General features: G+C 52.6%; 1 protein-coding gene and 1 long non-coding RNA gene across 2 annotated transcripts; one reads left to right on the forward strand and one right to left on the reverse strand.

Annotated features, from left to right (window-relative positions):
• The first annotated feature begins 279 nt into the window (after positions 1 to 279).
• Positions 280 to 5,070, forward strand: LOC140643130 (uncharacterized). Its single transcript, XR_012039519.1, has 4 exons — positions 280 to 521; positions 1,362 to 1,464; positions 1,749 to 1,810; positions 2,883 to 5,070. It is a non-coding gene; the product is annotated as an uncharacterized lncRNA (long non-coding RNA).
• On the reverse strand, positions 1,764 to 22,143 carry MFSD4A (major facilitator superfamily domain containing 4A). The gene is made up of 10 exons (XM_072844588.1): positions 21,914 to 22,143; positions 15,169 to 15,367; positions 14,794 to 15,033; positions 8,786 to 8,954; positions 6,938 to 7,053; positions 5,695 to 5,868; positions 3,604 to 3,751; positions 2,842 to 2,912; positions 2,519 to 2,639; positions 1,764 to 1,828 (listed from the first exon to the last, which is right to left on the reverse strand). Exons 1-10 carry the CDS (start codon positions 22,141 to 22,143, stop codon positions 1,764 to 1,766), a joined length of 1,533 nt encoding a protein of 510 aa, XP_072700689.1.
• Positions 22,144 to 23,022: the final 879 nt, after the last annotated feature.

Genomic DNA, 23,022 nt, shown 5'->3' on the forward strand with positions numbered 1-23,022 from the left:
TAGCATTTCATAATAGCTACGTATCATCAATCTGCAAGGACATAATAAGATACTTTTTTTTAAATAGCTGACAGTCCCTGGTGTAATACATACGTAATCTGAGTAGACTTCTTTCAAAATAAACTCCCTCATTGTATTGTTTCATGCTCATTTCCTCTGTACAGGGATGGAGAGAATGCTGTCATGGTGGGAGGGGCTCTACCAACAGAGTGGGGTTTTTTGCTGCAAATGGGTTTTGCAGTACACCACTTTTTTCATTCTGGGTATCTCAAGGAGGGTAAGAGTGGCATCCTGTGGTGCTGGAGAAGAATTACAGCACACACTGCCCTGGATGGGAGGCAGGAGGGCTCCTGAAGTCTGTGGAGGAGTGAAGCCCAAAATTCAACTGCATTTACCTCCTTCCTGCAGTGGCCTGATGTGCGCTCGGCTTTAGGTATACAAAGTCAAGTCAACAAGTCTACTCTGTTGAGAGTTTCTCTACAGAACCACCCATGGGAGCTTGTGAAGATATTTTATGGAAGGTAAGATCTACTGCTTGGAAAAATAGCAATGCTAGAAACAGTTGAACTTGAACAGCTGTCAGCTTCAGCCTGAGTTTGAAAGCCAGAAGCGGTGAAGGTAGTAGCTGATTGATAGTCTTGGCCAGAAACAGCTTAAGTTACCTGAGTCCAGTCATGCTGAGAATCTAGCAATCAATCACCTTTAATTAAACACTGCTTTATATACACACGTACATATGTACATCCACATACAGCAGTTAAAGCAAAAAGTACATGTCCAATCACTCACTGAAGAAATAGAAGTATGTAGCTTTACACTCTTCTAAAGCCAGTCCTTTCTTCATAGCTTGTAATAGGTCATGCGTGGGTTATAAGAGTACCTTACAGAAGGCACCTGTTATAATAAGTATTGCACAGATTAAGCAGCTGGAGGCTGGCTCCCAAATACCTCTGTTTAAGCTTCAACTGGAAGCTAGAAATAAAACCACCCTAAAAGACACTGCAACTGTAGCAGCTAAACTAGTGATTGACTTAAAGCAAAACAAACCATCACAACTCATTCTTGACTCAAAAAAAAAAAAAGCTAGTGATTTTAATAATCAAGAGGCCCTAGCATGCTGAATAAGACACTGTCTTAGTGAACATGTCTGATACTGTGCGATATACAAGAATCAACTGTGCAAATACAGACAGGGGACAGGTCCTGCTACCGCTGTGCACTTGGTGGGTTCTACCGCCTGTGTAATTTTTCCCCCTTTGGAAGTATACATGGAGGTGGCATATACTCGAGTCAGTGTTGCACGAAAATGAATTCAAATCCAGTATTGTGCTGTAAATTGTAGGGGCTTCTGTACGTTACAGGCCAAAAGAAAAATCTGTTAAGTTCGACGACTACGCCAGGAGATATTCAGTCTTACATATGGAACAGAGAACACCTCTTCCTTCCCCCCTCCATCCTGAATTGGTAAGAAAGTTCATTTGCAGGAGTAACTGTTCTCCCATCATCCCTGCCATATACCGTAGCCTTTCAGACACAGGGTCAGACTACGCTTACAGTCTTCTTTTTGGTACATGTGACACGGGCAACTTGTGCTTAGCTTGAGGCAGTGTTTTAGGATGTTTTCTTGATTCTGACTTACCCAATCTAATGTGCTTTTGATTGCAGAAAACTTGCATGATTCAGTCATTAAATGTGAAATCATCCTTAATAGCAATGCTTAATTGTGTGTTGTTTTATTGCTTGTCTAGGGCTTGGCCGCTTCTTTAGCGCTGATACTGTCCAGTGTCATCCATTACTGCTGGTTTGTCAGGTGAGGCATCACCCATATCTGCAAAATTGATATTAGATACTTCATCTGAAGGTACCGGTTCTATCGAGCTTTCAGGGAACGTGCATGAGCTCTCCCAAACACCAATGTTGCTATTCTGTCACCTACCGCACTAGCTTGTTTACTTCACTGGTCATGGAAGAAAGGCCTCCATCTCCAGTAACGTGGACAAGTTTTTTGCCTGTCACACAGTGCTCCTCTTACAAAAGGTCCTTATAAAAGCAAATAGTGTACGCAGACTCCATATGGAGAAATTCTTTATCAGTGAGGCTTTTCTCAAGAGCCCGACAGCTGCCTTTGGATGGCAGACCCACTCGTTCCCTGGATTTTAGCCAGGGAACAGTGTGGGGAAGCTTGTGCGGTCTCTACTAGGAGGACTTACTCCTGCTAGCTCTGCAGCAGCACAGTCGTGCTGCCACAGCTAGCATCCTCTGTGCTTTATAGTTCCTCTGTGATCCACAGACCAGTCCTACTTTTTCCCTTGCTTCTCCAACAGAAAAGAAAGCAAACCCTGAGCCGTGGCTGCCAAGGCTTTGTGGGCAAGTCAAAGCAGGAAGAGGGGACAGGAAGCAGCAGTAAAATAAACATTTCCTTGCATTTTGCTGAAGTGCTGCACCCTGGTTATGTATTGATGCATATGCCACTCTTCCTCTCATTATAAAGCAGGGCTGAGTGCTGGTGCTTTCTTACCTGATGAGGGCTTGGGGTACATCCTGTGGAAAAACAAGAGGAAGGCATAGAAGGTAAAGGCCAAGCCTCCAAAGATCATCCCACAGACCAGGAAACTGTAGCTGCCCTGATCATGTATAATCTGCAATTGGAGGGGAAAAAAGGGAGCAGACATGTCATCATAGCACTCAAATACCTAATTAGCATTCAGTAAGAGCTTTACTATTTGATAGCTCAAGGATAATGCAATGCAGTGCTTTTTCCCAGCAGCTGTCCAAAACCAAGACTAAAGGTTTCTACTTAAAAGTCCCAGTCGGTTTTTGGCACGCCTTGTCTACACTTACCGATCCCACCAGTAACTGTAGTACCATCTCTCCGATTCCAGCTCCAGTCACTAACACGGTTGTGGCACAGCCTGCAAAGAAAGAACGCAAGTGATGTTGTGGCAGGGACCAGGAGAAACAGCCAGCAGGATCAGCCTGTAGCTGCTCTGAGCTGCTCTTTCATGGATCTCTCCATACAAGATTTACAAATACTTAAAGTATGTTCCCATCCAGTGCTGAGAATGCCTCTTCTAACCTGCGGTAGTGCAGAAAGGTAAAAGTTTAAGCCAAAAAACCATCTCCTGTTTTGTCACTTCTCTCTGTTGGCAAAGGTGATATTGCTTCTTGCTGGAAATATTTTCATTCTTCCGTATCACTGCTCCAGAGACGGAGGTTGGCAGAGTCCTCCTGTAAGAGCTGGCCAAACTCTAGGCTTTTCAGTTCACTGATAATCTGGGTGATGTTTTCAAAACTAGTTCCCTGTAAGCCTCTAAAGCAGACATTCTTGTCAGTCCCCAAGAGCCCTAAAGCTGCAGGAAACCAAGAACCAGTCTGGATCCCTGCCTGTAGAAGTTATTAGTACAACGAAGCCGGGATTTGTGCAGTCTGGTTTTCTGACAACAAGCCTGAATAAACACTGTATTCAAAAGCAGATCTTTCTTCCAGGCCTCCTGGGCATCCCTGAAGAGGGAAGGAGTTGCCAGGTGTGATGGTATCTGAGCTCTAGTCTTGAACACCCACCTGCTTTCAAAGCCTGCCAGGCATGCCCGAATCCCTGCTCACCTTTGTACTGCAGGATGTCCTCGGTGTAGGCAAGCATGCTGGGGAAAGTGCTGCTGAGAAACAGACCCAGAGATGCTGTCCCCACAAACAAGAAGACAACGCTGTAGGAGAAAATCAGGAGCAGGAGGAAGGTTACCAGGACTCCAACCTGTGAACACCACACACAGAGTCAGTAGGAAGGTAAATGCTAAATTGCAATAGGCTCTAGATTTTTTTTTTTTTAGTTTTTTTTTTAGAAAATAGTCTGGAAAAGAAAATAAACTATACTGAAAAAAAGATGACAGTCTGAAAAACTGAAGTAATTAACCAAATAAAATCCATCTACCTTTACAGTGAAGAATTTGGTACTTGTTATAACAGGACTTTATAACATAGCTTGGTACTTAAGTCTCAACTTCATTAGGTAGAGACTTAAGATCATATCTGAAAAAAAGACTTTTTCTCTGCAGCTTTAAATACAACAGCACTGCTACTTCCATAATATTTACATGTCTCAATCACTAATAAGTCTCATTCAGCAGCTTAAAGAATTAACTCACGCTCAATAACTGCTCAGAAACCACTCACAGCAGTCAAGCCAAAGAGCCAACTAAATTTAAATAAACTTGCCCTCACCGCTGGCTCGCTGCAGTGCACAAGTAATAGCAAAAACATCCAAGCTGCGCCGAGTTAGCCATGGCACGGAGAGTCAGCAGAGGGAGCTCTGCAATACCAACTCAAGTTATTTTTTCTTAATTGTTTAGGCCCTGATTGTGGGTGTGCGCATGTACGCAAGAGCAATTTGGATTCCGATGAAATTGAATTCAAACTGCAGTTTGCTGTAATGCTGAAATGACTCCAAGAGCTGGTGTATCTGACTGTATAGAGCAGTACCAACTAGCAAGCGCTGCACGAAGGGTTCAGTGTCAGGCAAGTGACTGCTTGTCCTTGGATGATACTACTCTTTAAGGGGAAGTGAGAAGGCTTCCATTGAAGGCTGGAGGCCATTCCCTCTTCTTGCCAAATATTAGCAGCAGCTAAAGCAGAAATCCTGTCCTCAGGTTTGTTAATAAGAGCAATCGGGCAGTTCGGGCAAGCGATTAAGCCAGTAGTACACGTCAAGGAGATGCATGGGACTGTCCGTATCGGACAGCTGCAATAGATCTGCCGATGCTGAGCTTTCCCCCCTCCTATGTAAGTAAGTAGTGACTATGTGCTGAAGTAGGAGACCGCTCATTTTTCAACCAACCGCATTTCAGCTGGCTCTGTCTCAGCTCAGTTTTTAAAATGACCAGCAGCAAGGTGCCGAGCCAGCTGCCTCACCTGCCTCCTGTCTGCAAACAACATGGGCCTACATCTTCAGAACATCGCAGTGTGAACTGTCCCGCCAATATTCCAACGTTGGCAGGACAAATATCCAGTATTCTTGGCCTCACAATATTAACTGTGAAACTTGCTACCAAAATAACTTCCGATTTAAATAAATTGTAAATTAACTGCCTTCTCACTTGTTTCTTTTCTTCTTTTTTTGGTGAGAAGTGTAAATGGGAACAACTCCCTCCCTGTTGTCTGCCACATCCTTACATGCATTTTTCTTACATATCCTTAAAGGATTCCTTCCCCTTTCTTCAAGTGAATGTGTTTTATTAATTTAAGCAGCCTCACATCACATACTGGTTTCTTTGACAGCTGCTACAGTCTAAGTAAAGAATTTACTATCTATCTGCCTTCCCTTTCCCATGGCTAACATGGGCATTAATGTCCCTGCAGATGCCAGAGAAGACAGTGTGCAAAGTAAATAAAGTTGGCAGACACTTTACTAGGTGCTTTCACACATCTAACATTAGATTAACCGAGAAGCAAGCTCAGAAAAGCGGTGCAGTCAAGTTGTAAAACTCTTAGCTACCTCGTGCATCGGAGTCAGCTGCAAAGACGCAGAGGCAGCGACGCAGAGAAAGGCTAACGCAGCTCGCCCCGGATGCTGTGCTTGTCAGCCTGGTGCAAATCTACCTGAGGCAGGGCATGAGAGTAGCTGCAGCTCTGCACATCAAACCCAAAACTGGACAGATCTTGGAGGCAAGCAGAAGAAAAACAGAGTAGCAACAGCCTTACCACATTGATGAAGACCATAGTTGCCGGCTTCATCCGGTAGGACACAGGGATGGAGATGAGCCTGCCCAGTGTGATGAATCCCCAGAAGAGGCTGGGCAGGTAGCCGGCCACTTTATGTACTACAGAGAGAGGTTCTTCCACCGCATAGCTGTAAATGAAGCCCGAGTACTCTCCCTGCAGGGAAAACAAAACGGCATGTCACGTTGATGTGATGACTTACAGGCTTTGCAACTTTAACTTCAACCTGTCTCTCAAGTATTCATAATATTGTGATAGTCCTGGAGAGCCCACCTATGGATTTGCTACCAAATCTCAATGAACCTTGTTCCCAAGGGTTTGCAGCTGGAGACAGGCTTCCACCAGAAGTAGAACACAGGACTTAAGCTCTCCTAAAAGGGCAAGACTTAACAGCATTACTAGGTAAAATGCATGCTAGGCTCTTATCTGTAGAGATGCTTTCTTCCCTAGGGACTGTCTTGTCCTTTTGGAATTGCATACTCTTATTCCATATCACATTAGGAACCCGGAGTTGATCATCCTTGAAGATGGAGGCCCTGGGAAGTTCCCGTATCTGACAGCTGCTTTGTGTAACACCCCGTTCATCTTTCAGGACCCTATTTAATGCCCTAGTAAGACCCAGCAGTATTTTACCATGAGGGGACTGAGACAAAACGGTTGAAAGAAAAAGAACAGCAACTTGCCAGCCAAGAGCGAGCCTTCCTCGCCCGGACAGAAGTGCTACACATGGCAAACCCCGTGGGACTGCACCGGCCAGGGACATGCTGCCAGGCCACTACAGAGAGACTGCACCATCCCCGCATGCTCTCATCTTGGATTTGAGGGCTCAAGAGACCCGTCAAACAAAGAGCCACCATTTCTTATGAAATAAAATGAAACCGTTCTTGCCTCTTGGCTGAAGTGAGAAGAGACCTCCGCTGCGTACAAGTCGACAACATCACAACTCCAGCTCTAAACTGGCTAGGTTAGTAGCAATCTAGCTGCAACAACACAGAGTCTAGGAGAAGCCACAAAACCCTCCCAAGAAGCAGGGCACGTACCAGCCTGACTACGATTAGCTTTGAATGAGCTACCTTGGGAACCAGACTGCTGCGCCGGCAGCCCCTCAGGTCCAGCCCACTGCACGCAGAGGACATGTGCTGGGTTTGGGCTGTTACAAGTGATTCGGAAGGAAGAAAGCCATATAGCTTTGCTCAGACAAGATCCCTCTATCAGCTGAACTCACCACAATCCCATCAGTCATGAAGAGAACAAGAGCCCCAGTGATGTGGACTGCGAAGTAGGTGTAAGAAGCCCCTCTGAAGTTTTTGCTTTGGCAGCAGCTAAATAAGTCATCATGACCTGGTGAAAAACAATGCAAAGCAAACTTAGCTGGAACGTCCCCCGGGGGCTGGGTGGTTGCCAGCCCGCAATGGGGATTTGTTTTGCACTCAGCTGCAGGACAGAGATTCATAGAGGACCGTGAACAACATGGAGCACTGCTAACCTCTGCTGGCACAACCTCTTTCTTTACCTACCTCTACCCTTTCAGAAGGAAGACGGATATGCTTATGGGCCGCTGTCCACAGACTGGGATCCTAGCTCGCCAGGATACTTGCTGCTTCTCTTACTGTAGCTGCTTGTGCTCCTCTTCCCATTTAGGAGCTCCACATTGCTGTCCCCGCTCTTACGAGTCAATAGAAACAAGCCCATTCGACCATAGCACTTGTGCTCAGAACCCCTCATCCTTGGTACCACCACAGAGGAGAGTCCTGCCCAGGATAGCTCACGTTCCTCAGATAAGTGATATTTAACCAAACAAGCCAGCTCTGGGCAAGAGAGGGACGAACACACAGCTAGCGTCGCCTCCTCTGACTAGACCACTGGGAGCACAGCCTGCCAAAGCTGGGGGTCAGGACCCCAGGAATTCCCGACTCTCCCATCCTCATGCTTATATCACTCCACTCTGGGATGTGCAAAGGGCTGGGGTGAAGGCAAACCTGCACAGGACTCCAGGTGCCATGAGACAGTTGCTCCTGCATGGCAAAGATGAAATTCTCACTGTTTCTATGGGGAAGGAGGGATTTTGCCAGCACAGATGTCTCTGTCAAAGATCACAGCAGTCAGCATACAGCCTTCCTGCTTCTCCAAGGATTAATCTCAACTGCATTTAAGAGGAAGATGGAGATCTGAAGAACATGAAGCTCCAATGGGTTGTATGGAAATGGGCAGCTGGGTTGAGAAAAGAAACCATCAGTGTCTCTGCTAAGGGAAATGCTATCAGATGAGCACAACCTTATCAGACACCAGAGAACCCACTCCGTTAGGGACACCTATGATCCTTTCTTGCAGCACCTCACCACATCTAACTGATCTAACTGCCTCCACCTTCAAGTATTCCCTACAATTTCCTTCTATTGTTCAGGTAAAACCACCTCTTCTGTAATAACACTAAACGCTCCTCTGATAACCCTAAAATATGATTACTTCCGAGATTCACTATTTAGCTGAAGAATTTACTTTGATACGTTTCTCTTGGGTAGCAAAGAACAATATTACTATTGTCCCCAGAACAGGGTGTAGTCGCAAGTTCAAGAGCAAACTATTGCTGGAGTGTAACTTTTCCCCTCAAACAAGGGCACTGTCCTTATTCCTTTCAGATTTATCAAAATCAGTGTTCTGCAGCACGTTAAACAGAACAGCCAGCGGAGCCAGCTCAAAACCTGACCGAAAACCAGAAGGAAACGAAGGGGCACAACTTTCACGTGTGCTTAAATGACGTGGGAGCCCAGGTTTAGTTTTAGAACAGCTTGGAGAAAAGCAGCCTGGAGTCCCAACGGCAGGATACTAATCTCTGACCGCTCAGGGGTTACGGTCCCATCTAATTCGAGGGCAATTGGGCACCAAATTGTCCATTTGGATTGTTTGTGTACTTCTGGATTATATTCACGTGTATGTTTTGGAAGGTTTCCTCCTTAGACAATAGCGATGGATCCCACTTGTTAAACTCAATGGAGACACACAGAAATATGGCTTTTTCTCCCCCTGCTCACTCCCTGTTCCTCCAAACCCATCGGAGGTGCCTCCAGCTCACCTCCTGCTGCGTGGGGTCTCTGCACAGCGGTGGAGAGATCGTCCTTCTCCGTGGGCCGCGTTTCCATCGCCAGCTCGTCGGCCGACAGCAGCGGGTGGCTGCTGCTGTTGAAGCATGGCACCATCCGCTCCTTGTAGAGCAAGAAAAACACCGCGATGGGGACCGGCAGCTGGGGAGGAACAGAGAGGGGCAGGTAAGCGTGACAAGCCTCGCACAAAATACAGCCCGCTTCCCCAGTCGCAACAGCCTTTTAGCGTCTGCAATAGATGTGCCTGAATTAACCTCCAAGAGCAAGGACAGAGGCTGGCAATGGGGTAAGGAGCCACTGCAGGAGGGACGGACGCTTGTTAGGAGAGCTGGGGGGGTGGGGAAGGCAAGTTGAGAGCAAAGACTCCCTATCCAGAGCATGGCTGGGGCATGTCCTGCCAGTCCCTGTGGGATGCCAGGTGGGCTGGGGACCATTCACCTGGACGGGGGACAGGGATACTGGAATAGAAGGCACCTAAACACAAACCTCCTGAAGCCCTTCAAAACTGAAATGTTCTGGTTTCCAAGCATTTGGCCACTTCTGCCCAAAGAATAAAATAATAAAGTAGCTTTTGCCAGCAGAGAGCAGAACAGTATTAACGGGAGACCTTCTGTGGCTGAAATTCTTTGCGAGGGAAGAGCAAGCTGCTCCAAGACCTGCTTTGCCCACCTCCAGCCATTAGCAGAGGTTGCTCAGCATCTCGCAAGAGATGAGCTCGTGGTTCCCAGGCCAACGATGACAGCACCGCTACAGCCGAGCCGCTTCAAACAGCCCCTCGGTACAGCGTCTGCTGAGGGACCCGGGACTGAAAAGCAGCGAGCCTCCAGCCATCGCTGCCTTAGGGACCCCCGCACATCCAGGGATGCCGCTGCACCGCGCAGGCTCCCAGCACACGACAGCCCCACCAGCACCATTCCCTGCAGTCAGGGCTTTCTGCGTGGTGCTAATGCACACGGGGACCGTGGGCTTGTACCTGCCCACTGGATCCATCACGCGGCCGCCGCAGTGTCAGGCCCCCCGGCACCGTGCTCCCTCCCTGCCACGTGCCTGGGGACGAGCCTACTCCCCGCGCACACCCACGACTCGGTGGTGCCTCTGAGCCTGGAGGGACTTGTTCTTTTCTTTGGAGAGAAAACAGAGGGAAGCAAATGAAGCTGGGTCTGCCTCTCGCCAGCCCTCCCTTCTCCTCCTGCCGCAACCAAGTGGTGTTTATTCTGTAACAAACTGGGGGAGAAAGCCAGGAAATCCTAAGTGACAGCTCACTCTCCAGCCACCGAGTGCTTGTTTTCCACATGTCTGTGAGCGAGTGTGAGCTCTAGCTCCAAATTTCCTGCCTTTTGTTGGCTCGTGGCATGATTTAAATGTATGGAGAATTCCCCCCCCCCCCCCCCGCCCTGCCTCTCCTGCCTGAATTCATTTATGAGGACTTCATTGTTCTAGGAACAATGGGAATAGGAACAGTTAGTTCGGTCCCATGGAAGAAAAACGCATTTGCTTGATAGTTCTAATCCTTCCGGAGGTCAGGACCAGATTTTATTCTTTTAAATTGCAGATTTTGCAAAAAAAAAAAAAAAAAGTTACCCACACAGGGACTGGCCGTACAGATAACGTCTCTGGGCACTTCCAGCCTTAAGGAGCACGCGGTGCCTACGCAGAAAAGGGCTGCAGCTCCAGACTCCCCCAATTCCCTGTCAAACCATAGGCGTATCCCGGCTCCCCAGACCCTCATCTCTAAAGCAAGCAGGTCCCTTTTGCTTTATCCAGACCGTTCCATCTTGCAGCTGGCAGCGCTTCGGGTGCATGAGTGCTCTGACCCCATCAGCCATGAGCCGCTCACCAGCGCTGGCCATTTCTGGTAGGAAATGCCCAAAAGCTGGAGATTCGCCCACAGCCAAGCGCAGCCCTCACCCATGGGCTGCCACCACGCCAAAGCAAGCTCAGGAACGTGGGGAAAAGCAAAGGATCGAGCTCAAGAGAAAGCAGGTTCCCAGGGCTCCATCCTCAGCCAGCCCTGTGTCCTGCACACGGGCTGGCAAATTGCCTGTGGGACAGTCACCTGTGGGACAGTCACCTGTGGGACAGTCACCTGGCCCACAGGAGGGGCCAGCCATAAATCCAGGGTGCATACAGGGGACGGAGCATCCAGGAAAGCAGTTCAGTTATTACACGGGCAGATAGAGAGGAGCAAACAAAGCTGAACACCAGAGCCCTGCTAGGACATGTTTCACCAAGCAAAGGGACAAATCCACCCCGGAGGAGCAGACTACCCTGACCACAGGACAAGGACAGCTCGAGGATTGTCCCTTCCACTGCCCACATGAGCACGGCTGCTGCCATGAGCTGCCGGGTGGGCGCCGAGCCCCTCTCCCCATCCGCAGCCCCCACGTGTGCCAACTGGAGAGGTCGGGTGGCGATGATGAGCTTTGCTGGCCCCCGGAGCCAGGACACGTGCCAAGACACGCAGGGCCACCGTGCTCACGACAGGATCTTGCTACTCAGCTCCTAAAGCAACTTTGGTTTTCTTGGGGCCGACGCATCGGCTGCCTGGGCTGCTTGGCACAAGGCAAAGAGCTATCAAAGCCTTCCCACCCCACAGGGAGCCCAAACAGCGAGAACCAGAGAGGAGCCGCAGACACAGCCCCTAAAATAAGGGCACCGGTCCTCAAAGCGCTGCCCTGCCCCGCAGAGCCGGCGCACCCTCCCCGCAGCACGACCACACCGAGCCGGACACCTCCGGTCCCCATCTCCCCCCAGCCCTCCCTCCTGCGCAGGCAGAGATTTTGGTGCAATAACCGTTTGCTCATGGGCTTTCTTCCCAGGGCAAAAAGCTTTTTCTTCGCCTTTTTCAGCGGAAGGCTTTTCTTTTTTCAAGGGAGAGAGGGGCATCCGAGCATCCCGCCGGGAGCCTGCACGGGCTGAAGGGCAAAGCGGGCGGCAGGAGCCCCGCTGCCTGGATCCGGCGCTCCGGCTCCGCTCGCCGAATCACCGGGGATGTTCCCCTCCCCCTGGCAGCTTTTAACCATTATCATAAACTCAAAAAATTGCTGCATCACGCAGTTAAGCGTGGGTATAACCCAGGCTCCTTCCCTCCAGTTTCTATTTTGGTCTCTCCCCCCAGGAGCACGGGACCATTCCCTGCTATTGTATCCAGGCTACTTTTAAGCAACCTAAGCACAATGGAGTGTCCCGCACTTCCCCTGGGAAATCACCTTCCGGACAAACACATCCCTCTCGGAGGAACATTTTCCTGATTTCCAGCCCCTTGGAACGGGCTGGATGATGAAATTTCCGTTCTGTGGGAAACTGAATTTTAAAATATGTTTTTGTTCCAAATCTGGATGAAAAGCCAAAATTTTCTCTTAGAATGAAAAATTTTGGCCGGGAGTCATCCAAGCACTTCATTTTGATAATGTTGAACCACTTAATTTTACTAAAGCAAAAACATTTTGCTTCAATAACATCGAAACAACTATTCTGTCAGCTTTACACATTGCATTTAGCCCAAAGTCAGACTGAGGCATTTTCACTTTGAACAAAGCAAGAAATTGAAATGAATCATTTCAGCTTGTGTCTTGTCACAATACACACGGCCCTGTGAAAACTGGGATGGAAATGTGGTTTTGACCATTTTATAACAAAGTTGCTGGTCCTGGTTTCCATTTCTATAGCTTACTCGTTTCATCCACTTCCCTGGGGTTCTAAATACCAGTTATCGTCATCTTTCTCTGACGTTTACACCTTAAAGAAGGCTCAGCAGTTTTGGAGCTGAGCTACTCTCAGTATCTCCAGCCAGTGGGTTGGGTTATTTAGTTTAAACAAGGAATCAAGTCAGCTCCCTCAGCGAGACTTTGGGAAAGACAATAACAGCTCGGCTTTGGCAAGGGGACACGCGCGAGCGCTGCGCGTGCGGCGTACGTCCAGCTCCCCGCTCCTCTTACGTTTGTTACCTAACCCTCATCCCAAAGCCACCACCAGTCTCCCAGCACCCCGGGACCCCCTGCCGCGTTCCCGGTGATCCCACTGGGCGCGTGCACGCACGTGCAAGCCACCCACACGTGCAAACAGCACTTGAGCGTGCAGCGATGCACAAGCCCGGCTCATGACCTGCTGTGCCCAGCTGCTGGGCACAGCGGGACTCAGCCTGGGGTCCCATCCTGCTCCCAAAATGTCCATGGGACACTGCTAGGAACAGAGAGGGCTCTGGCAACCACCTCCCAGCAGTGCTCCAGATCTCAGACACATCGACGTATTCAAAGCAGATATTAAACGCTGCCTTCAAAACTAAATTAGTTTGCTCAGAATTGACTGGCAAAATAGATAACGCTCCGGTGTAATTAAAAGCACATTTCCCATGGCATACGCAGAGTCAGAGGTAATTAAAGCTGGCTTCTCCTCCTGGGCAGAGAGCATTCTTTTTGGTACTTCTGCAAAGAAACTCATTACAGCAGCTGCCCAGCTTTTTCACTTGCCTGTTCTTCTTCTCTCATCAGCGAGCTGCGCGGGCCTCAGCCTAATGAAAGCCCCTGGATTAGGCGCACTGGGGTATGTTTTATTCAGCAAATGGGAAGACCAAGAGCGCAAAGCAACCTGTTCCCTTTGCCTAGTGCAGATGGAGCGGTGGAAGATCAAGGGCTGCTCGTTGGCCTGGGACAGGGGGAAGGACCACCATCGCATCCTTATGTTTTGGCAGAAGGGCAATGGCTGAACTTGCAGAGGGAAGGGGCAGCGGGTACCGGGGCTGCAGGGCAGACAGGCAGGGAGAGGTCCTTCTGGCAGGATCACCCATCACTTCTACTACAGGAGGTCTCCAGGTGAGCAAAACGGGCACCAGCCTGGCAGTCCCTGCCCTGGCACGCTCTTTATAAACAGACACCAGAGCACCTTATGGCAAGGGCTACGCAGGCTGGGCTCTGCTCTGCTCACAGAAGGGACCCCGGGACCCCTGCCAGCAGGAGCTCCCATGCACACAGCGCAACCAGGCACTCGACAGGTTTGGAGCGGAGCTGCCCCCAGCATCAATCCCGGCACGAACAGCACCGCTCGGCAGGGCCGCCGCTCGCTGCAGTAACGTGCGCCGCTCTTCTCACTCCAGATCTACACGGACAATCACACACACGCTCGCAGGGCTCCTGCCACCAGGGAAGTGACAGCGGCAGCGTAGCTAGCTCTGCTGCAGAGGGACTGGGGACGGGCACGACGATGGCCACAGCCCTGCGATGCTGTGCAAGGGACCAGCTGTATTTAACCACGCTGGGATTCGGGTATTAACTGGGGGGTAAGGAACAGGGCTACGTTTCAGAGAGAACCCACAGCCTGCAGGCAAGAGGAGCTTGCTGGAGATCAGCTTAGGGACTCAGCAGGGCAGAGAAAGAGGACGGGCACTAAACCCTGTCTCTCTCACAAAGGAAAGGCCACAGGGCTTTTACATCTGCTGCAAAGCACCAGGGAAACATAACAAATAGGCAGAGACACCCTGATCAAGCTTTTGGCCCCAGTAACTCAGTTCATCGATGGGCACTTTCCTCTGAATATCCCTGCAAATCGCCCTCCCGCCAAAGCCATCCCTGCGCCACCGAGCTCCTCCCCAGACCGACCACGGAAGAAGACCTCGTGGCTCTGAGCGTGGTGAGCTGGTATAACCCAGCAGCCCGGGGGATGCTGGAGGTACAACCTGCTTCCAGAGAGATCAGACAAATCCCTGCAGGACGGTACATCAACCCTATCACATCTGACGGTGCAGTGACCACTGGCTCAGCTTCACAGAGTCCTGCTCTCCTGCCCCAGGCACCTGCTGGAAACTGAGCACTTGGCAAAAAATGAACCTTTGCTGTGGACCAGCACAGCCATCCTCATGCCTCCTTCCATCGCTGGGACCGCCTAACAGGCACCAACACCCCCCCAAACACCACAGCCGTCTGCAAAGCCGAGAAGCGGGGATGACCCCAGCAACAGCTTGGGCCACTCTGGCCACAGCACTTACGTTGATGAGGGCCATGATCCAGAAGGCGTAGGAGACGCGCGTGACCACCATGCCTTTCATCGGCAGGTCGTAATGAGACAGGTTGCCTGGATGGTGCGGGACCAGGGACTTGCGGATGTGAGGGAGGTTGCTGGAGGCGTTGGCCGTGGAGTTTGAGAGGATGCAGTTGGTGTCCGAGAGGAAGGGGTCAGCTATCAGTGGGCTCAGCAGCGCTCCAAAGCCCACAAAGAAATGAAGGGCCTGCAAGAGAGGAGACACACAAGTAGAGCAGGGGGGGTTACTGCTCTTCTCTGAGGGGAGGCTGGCCAAGCCCCTCGCTCCTCTTCCTCAGAGAAGGAAGCACAGCTATAGGGGAGACGTGGGCTCCGTGCTGACCTGCAGGAAGATGGCCGAGTCCTTCTGGTAGATCTTCACCAGCTGCATGTTGGAGATGGTGTCGATGCAACCCATGGCCAGTCCTGCCACGGCCATGACCACAGCCAGGACCACCACATTGTGGCACAGTGGGATGATGGCAAAGACCAAGGAGATTGCCAGTGACGAGGCGAAGAGTGCAAACAAGGACTGAGCCAGCCTGAGACAGGGAAAGAGGAAAAAACAGTACTACCATGAGAGCAGCATCCACAACACAGCCCTGCCTCCCATTTTCAGCCCCAGGCCAGTCAGTGGCATAGGCATTAGCAGGAGATGGACTGACAGGCTGCAGCTCCAACCACCGCAGCTCCAGCACGTGCTCTTCTGACAAGACAAGGGAGATGCTACGCACCCTGCACCCCCATGCCTCCGCATCACAGCCGTAGCCAGCCTAGGGCACTGCTATCTCCTGCGTGGACAGCGATGCCTCGAAGAGGCAGATCTTCCACCCAGCTTTTGTGGAGAAGAGTAACCATCCCTTCAAACCCATGTTCTGCACATTTCAAGGCAGAATAAGGCCCGAGAACCTTCCCTGTGTTAACTGGGCAGATCTGGGAATGGAAAGGGACATGGGTACGTGCAGGCGAGGCCACATCACGACTTTTGAGCAGCTCCAGGGCATTTCTCATGCAGGGCTGCATCACACAAGCAGGCTGAGCAGGCATGAGAGCTGCTGGGCAATCCCATTTCCCGGCAGGGAGAGAGCTGCTGGCATCCACATCAGCGTGCCATCCTGGACCTGCCTGCATGTGCCGCCCTGCCTCACAGGGAGCACTGGAAAGCTGCTGCAGTTCCCTTTCCATGCTCCGTTCTGGCAGCATAGTCCCTTCCCCCGGCACGATGGGGCGGGATGCAGCACTGGTGCCATTCCCGGCGCAGGCAGCCACTTTCCAACCCACGCGGTCCATCGGAGAAGCCCAAGGGATGCGAGCGGTAGAGGTAAAGCTGGTGCATTACATCTCGAGTCTGGCAGCAGCGCAGGCAGGCCTGCCCGGCTGAGCGGGGAGGCTGCTCTCAGTGCGAGCCGGGCGCTAGCCAGCTCGCTGGAGAACGGCGCCCAGGCTGGCACCGCGCTGCTCCGGAGCTGCCAAGTCGAAAGGCAGGAAGGAAGGAAGGAAACAGGGACCAGACAGCAAAGCACTGAAACTAGCAGAAAGATGGGACTATAACATCACAGCAGAGAGTAAGTAGCACAGGCACGTCCCCTCCCCACCCTGGGCTCCCAAACCCTGGTAGCAGCCCACTGCAACAGCCAGCAGCTTGTGCAATGAGTTGCTAATTAGCAATGGGGGTCTGCTGCTGGGGGATGCGGGGCACAGCCGTCTGTCCACAGCAAAGGACTGGCAACACACAGCTATGTTCCTAGTATGGACGTGCAACCAGCAAGCAAGATGCCTACAGCTTGCTCTTGCAGGCTGTCTGCACCCCGCGTCTGCTTCACGCTCTGCCCAAAGAGGGAGGAGAAGGCTACGAGGAGGCGCAGGCTGGAGCTGCAGCAGAAAGCCTCCGCGGCTGCCGGCCACCACGCTACCAGCCCTCCTGCCCTGACTGCTCGTCCAGAACGGCCTGGCCTCGGGCATGTCACTGCGTTTCTGTGTGGCCCTCATTCATCTACAAACTCAGAGGGATTTGGCCTTCCACATCCTGCTTGTTGCTTACACTGCACTCCAACAGCACCGGGGAGAAAAAACGGGCCAAGGACACGTCTCCTTTATTCTCCTGCCCAGTGGCACAAACCTGGCCGTACCAGCGCCTCGGCGTGCTCCCATCTCCCAGCCCAGCCTCGCTCACCCATCAGCCAGAACACGCTGCAGGAGCTAATGTTTTGCAAAGCCGTAACTACTGATCTTCCTCCGACAGCAAAACGGGGAGCCAGCGTGGGATTTCTGGGGGAGGGAGGGAGAAAAGAGAGATGTGCACAGTCATGGCAGGAAAAACAACTAGCAAATGAGAGAGAAGCAGCTTTGAGGCTGGAGAGATGAGGCAGCACTCTCCAGGGTACAGCAGGAGCCCAGCAGGAGCCAGAGGCACCGGCAGCTGGCGAATCTGAGGCCGGGAGCGATGGGGAAACGCACACCAAGACATCCCAGAAACGCCTCTTCTCTTCTGCAGCCCTAGCAAAACAACCACAGCACCGCTTATGCTTGGCTAGGGAACGTGTTCATTACTAGAGTTAAACATTAATTGCAGACGATGTTACGTGCTTAAAAAGATCACCTCACTTCTCCCCAACGAGCAAAAATTCCTGCCTCCAGCCGTAAGATGTTAACAACACAATTGCACGCCCTCCGCAAACACCAGCGGCCCACAGCCCAGGGTGGCACGCAGCCCTGCTGCCCCCTTCCCCGGCTCTGGCACTGGGGGGGGACCAAGAAATTGCTGGCTTCCCATGTCAGATCCCCACGATGCAGCCAAAGGACACTGCTCAGCACCCAGGGAGGCACCGAACAACCAGCTGGGGGATTTCTTTAGAAACAAGCCTCTTGGAAAGCATCCTTAAATGAGGTACCCCATGACTTTCAGAGGGGGTCTGAACCCCGTGTCTTGACGATGCAAGACCAATGCACCCCTCCAAAGGGCTTAAAAAGCCACCCTGATTAACGCCATGATCCAGTTTCTGACATCGCTGCCCTCCCCATCGCTAACCGGTCCCCACGTCCCCGGCTGAACGCACGCCACGGCACAGCTCTGCGCCAGCTGTGCTGTCCCCAGGGCAGGCTCCGCTTCAGCATAGGAAACAAGTCTCGTAATGCCACGGACTGTCTCAGGAGCACCCAGCGCATGTCCTGGCTCCATCACAAGGCTTGAGGGAAGGTCTGCAGCTCCCCCCAGAAACATTTAGATTGAGCTCCTCTATAGGATTAAGGCAGTTAATGCTGTCCTGTAGTCACAGCCAGCAAAGCTTCCCTCCTCTCCTTCCCACACAGCGTATACAAACCCCCACCTCGGTGTTCCTGTCGCAGCAGGCACTCTTCAACTTCAAGGATGTTTTTCCCTACCCCGGGGAGCATTTTCTAAGTCCCTCACATCAAGAAGAAAAATGATAATCAGGCTAATTCCAACTTGCAAAACTGATGATTAAAAACCCAAAGCCCTAAGGGGATGAGGTGAAGGCATGGAGGAAGAAGAGGGCATGGATTATCCCACATCTGCCTTCAGGTACCCTCGTCTCCAGCAGGAAGCACCAGCCAGGCTCGGGGAGCATTGCCTGCATTGCCTCCCCCGAGGAGCTCAGGCTCAAGTCTCCGTGCCCTCTGCTCTCAGCAACAAAAGGCTTTGCTTTCCTTTGCGGTCAGAAGTGTCCTCTGCACCAGCCACATGCTTGAACAGAAACCTTCAGAAGATGGGAGTCTGAAGGGCAGGGAGAGAACAGGGTCATCCGCTCTCAGCTGACGTGCTGTGACATGCACAGGTGCCTGGGGTAAAGAAGAAAGAAGGGTCCCCTCTCATCAGCCATCCAGGCCCCGGTGCAGATCCCTCCTTCGAGCAGAGCCTGCTCAGGGCTCCAACACAGCCACAGACCCAGCAGCCCCCTCCTCGCCTCTGCTAACACCAGCGGGACTAGCTCAGGGCTGACCCGAACGCTGGGAGCAAAAGCAAAAAATATAGAAGGACACAAAAATGCAGTTTCTGAATGAAAAGAAAAAAAAAAACCAAAACAAACACACCAAACTGGGGCACGGGCTCTCAGTTACTCTGGTGCTTCTGTCACAAGTGTGCGTAGCACGGCAGCACAGAGGGAGCGTGACTTTAACTTTGCAATGCAAGCTTAAAAATCCAACAAAATGGGAAAGGAAAAGGGGAAGGCAAGGGAAGCAAGAGGGAGAGCGGGGGGGACGCAGGTGCACGGAGCTCACCCCTGGAGCTGGCAGTGCCAGGCGCTCAGGGCTGCATTCACCAGAGAGCTCACCCCCCACTTGGGTTTCCGAGTCTAGGCAGGGTTTCAAGTCCTCTCAGCACTCCCACCCCAACACTGCTGGCTGGATTTGCAGTCTCACAACATGTCAGGCACTTCTGAGAATCCAGCCCAAGTAATACCAGAAAACAAGAGTCTTCAGTGTGCTTCACAAAGGTGCACAGGGCTCCTTATGGAGGGCGTCAGTTGCTTGGCAGGACTGTCTTTGCTTGAGGAACCTCTACCAACACCACAGCAGCACCAGGCTTTGAGCCGGGGCACGCACTCCACCTAAACCCCAACCCCACTCATGCAAATACCCTGTAAAAAGCTGTATTCTTCTGAAGCAGAGCTTGTAATTACAACCCAGCAAACCCCAAGCACAAGTTACCCGAGAGCAGCAGCCTGTTGTGAACCTGAGCATGAGCTTAAACAACGCACCTTGCAGCTACGTGGGGAGCTACTCTTCCCCCAGCTCTGGCTTCACACCTCCCGACAAGCCAGGGAAGGGACCACACAGCAAACCCAGGTCTCCAGTGCAGAGCACCGCAGGCAACAATTGCGTTTCTACATCACTCGGGGAAAATCGCAATGGCAAACTTTCTCCTTCCTTGAAGTCTCGCACGAGAGGGAATTCTGGAGCTAGTTCTGGCAGTCCAGGCTCACGCTGAGTTGCAGAAGGGACGGATGCCATCATTATGCTCTGTCCTCCCAGTGCTTCAGGACTCCAGCTGGGCCGAGAGAGCAGAGACTACGACCCAGCATTCAGCAACTTCTCTGGCGAGAGGAACCAAACCATTATTTAGGTCCCACCACCCACTTCTGCGACAGAATCCAGTAACAACGCTGCTTTCCCTCGCAAGTCCATCATCCGGAGAGCTCAGACCAATACGTATTTTAATCGAAAGCAAGCAACAAAGTCTATGTTCCTCAGGCATTAGAAATTAAACACAGCTTGCAGCCAGACCTTGGCTTGGCTAGCTTGCAGGCAGGCGATGCTTTGGGACCCTGTACCAGCAGCTATCCATCTCCTAACCAGAAAACACAACCTGTCCAGCACTCCTCCCTGCCCAGCACTGGGGCCAGGATAATTTGATTTATAAACCCACAGCATGACCCAGAAGTAGAAATCCTTACCGGGACAGCTCGATCTGTCCGTCCCTGAAGAGGGGAATAGTACAGGAGCTCTCAGAGTCTGAACAGTTAACGTTCTCATCCAAACCCACACGCGTGTACGCCGCACCGCTCCGAGTAACCCCCCACAATGCTCGCAAGCTACAACTATCCAAAACATGCCCTCCTGCCTGGCAGGGCTGCCGCTCCTCAGTGAGGCTCACGGACACTTTGCAAAAGCCCGTTGCTCCAAGAGGCTGCAATCACAAACGCATCCTGGTTCGTAACCACAGCAAGCAACAAACATGCTCAACAAACATGCTCTTTTCCCCAACGTGCTGCTGCAGAGTTAAAAGTTTGGGAGTCTCTGAGCACGAAACCCCCAACGGGTCTGTGTAACCCGCCGGCCAAGGGCAGGAGCTCTGGGTAGGAAGCTGACAGCAGGAAACAATTCTGCATTTTCCTTCGCTGCTCCTTCAAACATATGTGAAGCAGACTGGGGGCTGGCAGAGGCACTGCCTGCTGACCCAGCAGTCTCGGATCCATGTCAGACCCAGGGCAAGGCTCCCACGTGCCATCCCATTCCCGTGCACCCCACCTCGCACCTCCTCCCCCGGCACAGCCCGGCAGAGAGCAGCTCCTGCTGCTCCACGAAGCCTTTGGGCTCGGTCCGGACAGGGGGACCAGGACAGTTCAACATACCAGGGTGGCAATTTAACAGGTGCTCCAATGCCATCTTCATTAGCCAACACCCTCCACAATTCATGAGACAAAACATTTTTAAATGGGCATTCTGAAGCAGCAAAGGATTCATGCAAAATTCTCTCGTATACACGTTAAACATATGACGTGTATATCAGAGACACACACGGAGCTGACACATTACGTCACTGCCCGAAGAATTAGTGACAATGTAAACAATCAGCTGATTCTCAGGAGAGCATGGCTGTCATCAAGGCTCAAATCAAATGCCTGTTTGGCGATCTTTAGGATTGAGCCATCATGTATTATTTATTTTAAACACATCCTGGACAGAAGGCTCAGTCCAAATCCCCATTTGGCTGCGCCCGGGTTTCTCGCTGGCCCACAAAGTACGCTGCTGTCCCCGGCCACCCCGCGCGCCCGAGGCACTGCCTCTGCCCTCGTCCCCCACGGCAGCGAGACCACGGGGACTGCTCGCATCTCGCCTCGTGTTTGCCCAAATTCCTGAGGAGCACAACCATGCCTCAATTTCTGACACCGGGGTTATTAAAACAGGCTTCCAATAATATTTTTACAACAAACAATCAGGTTAAGGAAAATACCCTCCAGGAAGTTCTGGCTGTAACTTCACACTAAGGCTATCTCTGTCCCGAGCTCCAGGCGAACCGGTGGCTTCTCTCCAAGGGTACGAAACCGTGCAGAAGAGGAGAGCGGCTCCCGCCCCGCACCTCCTGGCAAGCCCCCTCCCTCCAAGCCGCTCGGGCCAGCGGGCTGCGGACCCTGCAGGACACGCACGGATCCACTCGGGCAGGGTTTTCCCACGCGGACCGCAGCATCCCAGCTCAGCCATGCAAACCCCGCGGGAGAAGGCGGGAGGGAGGCGAAGCCCCGGGAGGGTGGCTGCCGCTGCCCACCCCCGGCCCGGGAGGAAAGCGGGGGGCTGCGGAGAGCCAAGGCCACCCGCGGGAGGTGCGATGAGTTTGCCAGGCGCCTTACGTCCTCTTGAAGACCCCTCCGAGGCAGCTGCCGAGCAGGAGGCAGAACTGCTGGGAGAAGAAGACCCAGGTGATCTGGGAGAGGGAGCTCTGGGTCTGGCAGCGCAGGTCCAGCAGCGTGGGCCCCAGGAAGGCGATGCAGAGGCCGAAGCTGAAGAAGACGCTCCAGTAGGTGAGGGTGGGCTGCAGGTTCCTCCGGAACCGCGCCGACACCCGCTCGTCCCACCACATCCTGGGCGGCGGCGCGGGGCGGCCACGCCGATGCGGCTCCCGCGCCGCCCGGCCCCGCTCGCTGCCGCGGCCCCGCTCCCGCGGCCCCGCTCCCGCTCCGTCCCGCTCCTCCTTTGCGGGATGTGGCTCCGGAGCCCGCCGCGCCGCGCCGGGCGCTGGCTCCGCCTCCGGGGCCGGGGGCCGCCGCCGCCTCCCGGGGCCGGGGCGGAGCGGGCCGGGGCGGGGCCCTTCTCCGTCCCCCGCCGGGCCCCGCTCCATCCCCGCGCTCCGGTGGCCGAAAGGAGCCCGAGCGCACCCTCCCGACCCCCCCCCCAGCATCCCCGCGGGGTTTGCAGCGTCTTGCCCAAAGCGGGGCAGCCCCCGGCCGCCGCCCCGCTGCGTGGTCACAAATCAGGGCACAAGCGACACCGAACGACGGCCACAGCGGCAAACGCCATGCAAGAGGGAGCGCAGCCAAGCAAGGAAGCCCCGAACCCCCCTTTTTCTGCTGCTGCTTTCTGCCCTGCGGCCTCCCAAACCCGTAAATAGGTGCGACCGCTCCAGACAAACGCAATTAAAGCCGCCCCTTCTCTGGATGAGAAGCACAAGATGGCTTGGGGCAGGGGGCGCGTGCATGTTTTAAAGTCGGAGCGGTCGATGCTTACGCAAAAGGTCTCCTCTGGAGGATGGATTTATAAATATTTCACCTACTTCGGCTAGGGAAGACTAGCAATTTTTAGAACGCTCTTTCCAGGCAAACCAGAATCGATGGAGCTCAGCCATGGCAGAGGGCTGGCTCCAGGCCTGCGCACCAGGGCCCTTCCCGTGCCAACGACCCTGCACGCGTACTCACGCATCCTGTGACCTGCGCCGCAGGAATGCTGCTCCGGGGCTGCAGGT

The sequence above is a fragment of the Ciconia boyciana genome, chromosome 23, assembly GCF_034638445.1.
Source record: "Ciconia boyciana chromosome 23, ASM3463844v1, whole genome shotgun sequence".
In the NCBI taxonomy this organism is placed as follows: Eukaryota; Metazoa; Chordata; class Aves; order Ciconiiformes; family Ciconiidae; genus Ciconia; species Ciconia boyciana.